Source organism: Syzygium oleosum, unplaced genomic scaffold (assembly GCF_021117445.2).
Source record: "Syzygium oleosum isolate NSW1041296 unplaced genomic scaffold, Sole_v2.1 Sole_v2.17, whole genome shotgun sequence".
Lineage (NCBI taxonomy): Eukaryota > Viridiplantae > Streptophyta > Magnoliopsida > Myrtales > Myrtaceae > Syzygium > Syzygium oleosum.
In genome coordinates, this window is record NW_026607501.1 from 3,343,516 (window position 1) to 3,351,394 (window position 7,879).

General features: G+C 41.7%; 1 protein-coding gene across 1 annotated transcript; it reads left to right on the forward strand.

Moving 5' to 3' along the window:
- Nucleotides 1-4,663: 4,663 nt before the first annotated feature.
- Nucleotides 4,664-6,833, forward strand: LOC115676747 (multicopper oxidase LPR1 homolog 1-like; the record flags this gene model as incomplete). The annotated part of the gene is made up of 3 exons (XM_030599735.2): nucleotides 4,664-4,918; nucleotides 5,050-6,513; nucleotides 6,616-6,833. Coding segments are annotated over 3 exons (1,773 nt in total), but the record flags the coding sequence as incomplete, so codon positions are not given.
- Nucleotides 6,834-7,879: the final 1,046 nt, after the last annotated feature.

The window sequence follows — 7,879 nt, forward strand, 5'->3', positions numbered from 1 at the left end:
GAATTACGAAAGCCGTAGTTGTTATGCTTTGATGGGTTTCGTGTATACGAGCTGGAATTCTATTCGAATGTTTAAATATTAAAATATACATTTACATATTTGTTGACACCCAAAATTACCCCTGGTGGTAATGGGCCATCCACAAGTTACAGAAGATATAAAGTACGGCCCACATGATAAAAATATGAGAAAGGCCATAAGTCAGACCCAGAGGCAGTTGTCGACAGGACACGTCATAAAGGTGTCAACAAGTTTAAAATCACGAGCTTTGCACGTGATGTCGACAAATCTAAGCCTTGCACGTGACGAATCCCAGATCACGAGCTTTGCACGTGACGTCGACAAAGTTCAGAATCACGAGTTTTGCGCAAAATCATGATAATACGTGATGAAAAATTCGTTTACACGTGTCAAAAGGTAAAGACACGACCGTGGGCGTCAAGGACAACAAGAAATAAAATGACACGTGGAAGAAAATTAGCTACTACGTGAAACCCAATGAGCGTAAGCAATATCGACAAGTCAGGAAATAGTTAAAGCACGAAACGTAAGGAAGTGGAAAACGACTTTCAAGGAACGGTTGTCAAGCTGTTCTATAAATACTCAAGGACTTCCAACGCAGAAAGGACCCTTCTTCAACAACACAATACATCCTTTATTTAGCCTTTATCTTTAAGCACATTAGGAGTAGTATTAGTCATAATCTTCAGATTCTGTGTCGTAGATTCAATTCCGACGAGGGTCTTTATCAGGTTCAGCATTGTTGATTAAATTCCAGTGTTGAGCCACTAGCTCAGTGTCGTCGATTAAATTCCGGCGCTGTGTTTGGAGTATAGCTGTTGATTAGATTCCAGCCGTATTCATTCAAGTTACGTCATTGATTAAATTCTGACGTACTTTGAAGTTGTGTCGTCGATTAAATTCCGGCATAGCTTAATTTCAACATTTGCAAGTTGTCGTTTCATGGTTAGTATTGTCGAGTTCGACATCATATCGAGTCAGGGTGTAAGATCTACATTGGATTAATAAACGCATTTGACATTCTCTGTCCAAGCTTGACTCAAGACCCTAGTCTCCTCTAATAAAATCCGAAACGCAGCGTTCGGTGAAAGATTTTTCGACGGAGTAACAAACCGGCGAAACAATATTAAATTTTTAAATTCTAGAACAGTTGGCAGTAGTCTCAAATGAAATCTAACAATTATTAATGCTTCGATGAACATTTTCCCACTTTCGATGCTCTGAGCTGTCTAATTATACGATAGCTTCTTTATAAAAGGTTGAATAATAGAGTTTATCGAAGAATCATAGACTTTACGTACCTTGTGCCTGTATGCTGTTTGATTGGACTTGGACCTCTACGTACAAAGCCATTCATGGCAAGACATATTTAAAATCGCATGAAAATTATTTTATTCGAGTTCCCTAAGGGGAATTCGTGATTGTCAACAATGTTAAGCAACCTACTCTTGAAAACTTCTAGATTGGTCAGAACGTTCGATTAGGTGCCAACACAAACTAAATAAATCGATGTAGGTGCGAGGAGATAACATGAAGAAATTGGATCGTTTCATCCTCCTTTGCTGCGGGCTGATTACCCGGTTTTTCTTTCTTCTTCTTTCTTTTGGCCTCCGCGGAGGCCAACGACAAGACAACCACCCCACCCCAAGTCGTGCGACGAAGATCAAAGTCAAAATAAAAATTGCGTTGAATTTCTCTCTGAAACGCGTTATAATTAAAAATGAGACACGAAAATTCATACGTTTTGACTTATGGGATTATCCTAACTTAGATGTTATATCGTCGGTGGACCTAATAAAAATCTCGAATTGTGTCCACCCGAATTAGAGGACTTTGACTTCCTACCGATCTAACAAGGCAATACCTACACGTTTAAGACAAAGCCATCCAAATTGCAGGTATGCACATTTAGGCTTGATCATGAAGCTGGGTTTGGTAAAGAAACAGGAAGATGTCCGGATGTGAGAGTTGACGATGATCAAGAGAGTTGGACATTGAAAAGATCAGCATCCAAATTACTTTTGACTAGGATATAAGCTTATCGTGCTTAATTACTTCATTATTGTTTTGTATATTGTGCGGACCAACGGTAAAGAACCACACTCATCCCGGGCTCAGTCAGTATATTTTATTATTTACCACACTCATTAACATATTAGATGAACACGCGGTCTAAAGTTTAAGTCCTCTACAGATTTAAATACTCTATACTCCTCCATGCACATGAGAAAGTATTTCATGCGACGGTCACGCTATGTGACTGTGACACATGAAAAAACCGACTAATAAGAAAGGAGAGTTCTTATGTTCAAACATAAAAATCAGTTGTGATGAATATTGTGCAGGCGATATGATTGGTCGATTGATATCTCGTCAGTCACGTGACCCACAAATGTAACTTTTTCATTTATGTATATAGGCCACGATCTCTCCCAAAGACTAGACCTTAAAAATCTAACTGAATGGGAAGATGAATAAGGGACGACACATGTCAATCTAATATTTGGGTGTGTAGTTCGTGGAGAAAGACTTCAGGCGACCTAACATGAAATTTTAAAATTCTATGTGCGCAGCCGAAATGTTATAAGTTGGGTCCAAATTCAAATGAACACGCTTGCTTAGTTGTATTAGTTAGCGCAATGCAAGAAATTTACCTAATCAGTCCTAAACCTATTGTAAAGATATCAAATCAGTTCTAAACTTTTCAATTTTGCCAATTTAATCATAAACCTTGACGTAAAATTTCAATTTTGTCATTCCAGCCAATTTTTCTTAGAAATCGCTGATGTGAAGGTCCAATCATCATTGGCCATCTTATGTAGCACACCGTCGCATTAGCGATTTTCGGCAAAAAATTGATCAGAATGACTAAATTGGAATATCGCGCAAAGGTTTATAATTGAAAATTTTATGACTGAATTGGCATCCAAACAATAAGTTTAGGACCGATTGGACAATTTCCCCATGCCAAGGCTTAGCTAGGCCGTCTAATGATGACATCATGTTTAGATACAACGTGAGTTGCATAAGAAAATGAGAAAACGAATGTCGTATGAAAGTTGCTCGACGATCATGAGAGATCGAGAAATCGTGCCATCTCTCTTTCTCTTTCATTTCCTTTGAGCTTATCATGTGCTCCAAGACCCTAACTCGTGAAACGACACCCATGTCCCCCTAAAAATTACAAAAGAGGGCATACGACCCTTGTAGAGATTTAATTTGAATTACTGACCTAAAAGTCTCCAATCATGGGATCCACTTGAAAAAAGGAGAATAATCTCATTTCACACTCGAAAGAAAGATGAATTATTTTAATCCCCATCATGCCCATATACTATTCGACCACATGTGGTATAAGGTAAAAGATGAAGAATTAATCATCTTTGGAAATTGTCCTCCCACATTTGATTGGGTGTTGAATAAAGGGTAATTAATTTACTTCTTGAAAATAAAAGAAAAACCTTATATTTGGGAATTCCACGTTGCAATTAGTCTTAACATCACTTCCCCTTTGAAGTAAAATTAAGGATGATGGGTTTATCAGTTTATGCCTGTAAAGTGTCTGGTATCGCTCGTCTGTAGAATTTCTATAGGATTTATGCACTCCCTCCGCACAATAACTCAAACTTTTGTTTTGAACTTTCTAACAGCCAATTACATTTCCGTCGATGCAATAGAAAATGTGGCCTATCAAATCATCTAAGACGAGGCACATTTGTGATGGAAACATAAAAGTAGCTTCCAAAGTCTTCATCTCGGAGCCCACTTTTGTCCTCTCCCTCCTTGTACAGCTCATCTTCAACGCGTCTACAAGATCAGACCGTAACCCCACAAGAACCAAGTCGATACAATTCATGTCAGCTTGCTCATAATCAACCCAGAAAATCTGTGTAGAGACCAAAAAACCGATGGCCGATACCGCTTTAATTTCTTTTTATATGCACACATGTGCCCCAAAAAGCTAAGAGCGTAGAGCCAGAGAGACGTTTCATTGTCAAAAAGAAAGTCGAAGTCGAAGTCGAAGATGAACTTAAAAAAAAATTTGGGAATTCACAATTATTTCCACAAGACTGACCATGATGAGATAAGACAGAGACAAGAGCAAGGGGATGGTGGTTGGGTACAGCTCACAAAACATCCAACAATGTCCAAACATGATAATAATGGACAAAAAGATCCTATTTTCTTTATAGTATATAAAGGGTGTGAGATCTTGGTTCATTTTCATCACAAAGCTTGTGCCGAGCACACGCCTAGCTTCTTCTCCTCCTCTCCTCTCCTCTCTCTCTCTCTCTCTCTCATTAAGGACTCAAGTTTTTAACCTTAATATCACAAGCCTAGCAACGTATATTCTTCCGGTGATTACTCGTCTATATTGTCCTCGTGTTGCACGAAAGTGCAGCGCTTTGGTCATGTGTGTAGGCTAACACCTACGCCATGAACACCCATCGTTTCATATGTTCATTTACGTATCCTACATGGAAAAAATGTTTATACATACTTAGTATTCGATATATTATAGCAGTGCATGTCCTTCCATCAATTATTGTTGATTGAACCCTAATCATGGAACAGTTTAATTTGTTCAATGCTTATTACAATGGTTTCAATGATGGCAAAATTTGACATTGTCATAGGATAACTTTCCGGGGCGATCAGCTGCATGATGAACGCTAAACTTATGTACGGGGCAATCCTAATTGTCCGAAGTTGCATCGTTGCTACAAGCGATGCGCAAAGTCCGACCGTGACCGATGCGACTCTCTTGCAAGTGGCCGCTTCTCTCCAAATGTTTGTAGACGAACTCCCCCAATTGCCCAAGCTATATGGATACACCACCGTCAACGGCGTCCCCAAGTCAGCCACTTTGACCATTGGCACGTACCAAACCTCATGGGTACGTCTATTGGGTGATCCAAGCATATGTTGATATGATATTCTATGAGACTACAGCTCTATTGAGGTTCTATACACATGATCTACACATTAGTTACAAATTGATTAATTCTATTTTTTCCTATGTAACAGAAATTCCACCGTGACTTGCCGGCCACAACCGTGTTTGCGTACGGTACATCGGCCGCGACAGCCACTGTCCCCGGACCCCAGATCGAGGCACTCCAAGGCATGCCCACGCTCGTGACATGGCAAAATCACCTCCCCCAGTCCCACATACTCCCTTGGGACCCGACCATCCCGACCGCCATACCGAAGAAAGGGGGTGTCCCGACCGTCGTCCACCTCCACGGCGGGATCAACCCTCCGCAGTCGGATGGTCACGCCAACGCTTGGTTCACCGCGGATTTCACCGAGACCGGGCCCACCTGGTCCCAGTCAACGTATACTTACCCGAATGCACAGCACGCCGGCAACCTCTGGTACCACGACCATGCCGTGGGTCTCACCCGTGTCAACATCCTGGCCGGCCTGATTGGCCCATACATCATCCGGAACACCGCCCTCGACGCAAAGCTGAAGCTTCCGCTGGGCCCACAGTACGATCGGGTCCTAATGATCTTCGATCGGAGCTTCAACACTGATGGCTCGCTGTACATGAACTCCACCGGAAACAACCCCACCATCCATCCTCAGTGGCAACCGGAGTACTTCGGCGTCGCCATCATAGTCAACGGCAAGGCCTGGCCTTACCTCCAGGTCCAACGTAGAAAGTACAGATTCCGTATAATCAACACTTCTAACGCGAGATACTTCCGCTTCTCATTGACCAACAACTTGACCTTCGACCAAATCGGGTCGGACGCGTCGTACCTTCCCAATCCGGTGACCATGCAATCCATTCTCTTGGCTCCCGCCGAAGGTGCTGACGTGGTCATTGACTTTTCCATGGCGAGCGCCAATGAGTCCATTTTGACCAACGACGCTCCGTACCCGTATCCGACTGGCAGCCCCGTGGATCAGCTGAACAGTAAGATCATGAAGTTCATCATCCAACCCGGGGCTCCGAACCCGCCTGATGACTCGAAGGTCCCGCCGAAGCTGAAACCCTACCCTACGGCCACAACCGCCGAGGCCACAAGAACCAGGTACATAACACTATATGAGTACCAAAGTGCGGCCCGGACTCCGACCCATTTGTACATTAACGGGTTGAGGTTTGAGGACCCGGTGACCGAGACCCCAAAAGTCGGGACCGAGGAGATCTGGGAAGTGATCAACCTGACAGGCGACAACCACCCGTTTCACATGCACTTGGCGCAAGTCCAGGCTGTGAAGATCCAACAACTGGTGGATCTGGCCGGGTTCACTTCATGCATGACCCGGTCGAACGACGCTGTCGCGTGCAACATCATGAGCCATGCGACGGGGCCATTGGCAGACGTGCCTGTGACAGAGAGGACGTGGAAGAACGTAGTGAAGATCTCGCCGGGGTATAAGACCACGCTCGTGGTTCAGTATTATGTGATCGATGACAGTTATGCACCATATCCATTCGATGCTACAGCAGAACCGGGTTATGTGTACCACTGTCACGTAAGCCTGCACAACGAAACCATCTTTTTATTTAAAGATACATGCTCTTTGGTTATCTTCCGTATGTCGATGTTTAGATTCTGACTGACTAATCTTATGCAGATTCTTGATCATGAGGACAATGCCATGATACGACCGATGAAGTTGGTCGCCTGAAGAATGCATGGACCGACGATTGAAGAGCAATACATGTCTAGGTAGTGTGTGTTCGTGCAATAATTGAGATTTGAGATTGTAGATCTACTAGCGAGTCAATGATTTGTATTTATTGATGATGTGATTGCTCCAAATAAGGAAGTGAACAGTGTGTGCAGTATCTTTTTTTTTTTTTTTTGGGTAAGTATGTGCAGTATCTTTTTCAGGACGGTGTAATCCATTTTATATCAAGAAGAAATGTATTTGCTCTCTCTCTCTCTCTCAGATATCTCTCTTGTCCAAAAGAGAGATCAAAAAAGAATAAATTAATCGACACAATCATCATAATATAATTTGGAAACTACTAAACATTTCCACTTGTGTGTTTCTGCAATAGAAAACTACCAAACATTTCCACTTGGCTAATCCTTTTCTTCTCCTTCTCTGCATCCTGATCTATTGAGCTTTGTCGTATGCGTTGAAGATGGTACCCTTAGAATGCGGGAGATTCAAACCATCGAAGTGGACTTCAAATAAAAGTAATAAATGATCAACAAGTGCGTTACGGCACGGAGAGTACAATCCGTAAAGTCGGAGGAAAATTTGAGATCCCGGATGGGAAGAAGTGCCCATGGTTTTGAAAATGTATGCAAGGATTTTGTCATAAAAGTGTGTTTAAAACGAAGGATTGGTTTGTTCGATGGAAAATCGTATCTGGAGAATTGCTTTCGGGGTTTTTAGCATTTGGACAACGGAAAGTTAGTCGATCGATAGAAAACGATTTCCATGGACCGAAAGGAACAAGTTTGAATTGAGAAAAATGACTTCTCCTTAAAGCAAGTAAATTCTATAACATGAAAAAACCACTTGTAAATTTTGATATTCCTGATGAGAATGAATTATAAAATTTTGTGGGACTACTAGATTAATGTGTGATCCCCATTCGTGGACGGAGGCAGATAACGGATCTGGAAAAATTGAAACTCGGGATCTCTTACTCTGATAGGATGTAAATGTTTTGGAATTATTGCCGACCATTTCAAAAGTTTAAATCGATATATGAAGGTATAGTTTAATATCTAAATATTTGAACAAAGTTGTCCATGACTTTGCAAATTCCTTGAAGGATTTTGTTACAGAATTGTCTTTAGATGAGAGATTGTAAATTCTAGCACGTTATATCAACTCTTTTCGCGATATGAATAATATATGCTTAAGAAATCACGTTACT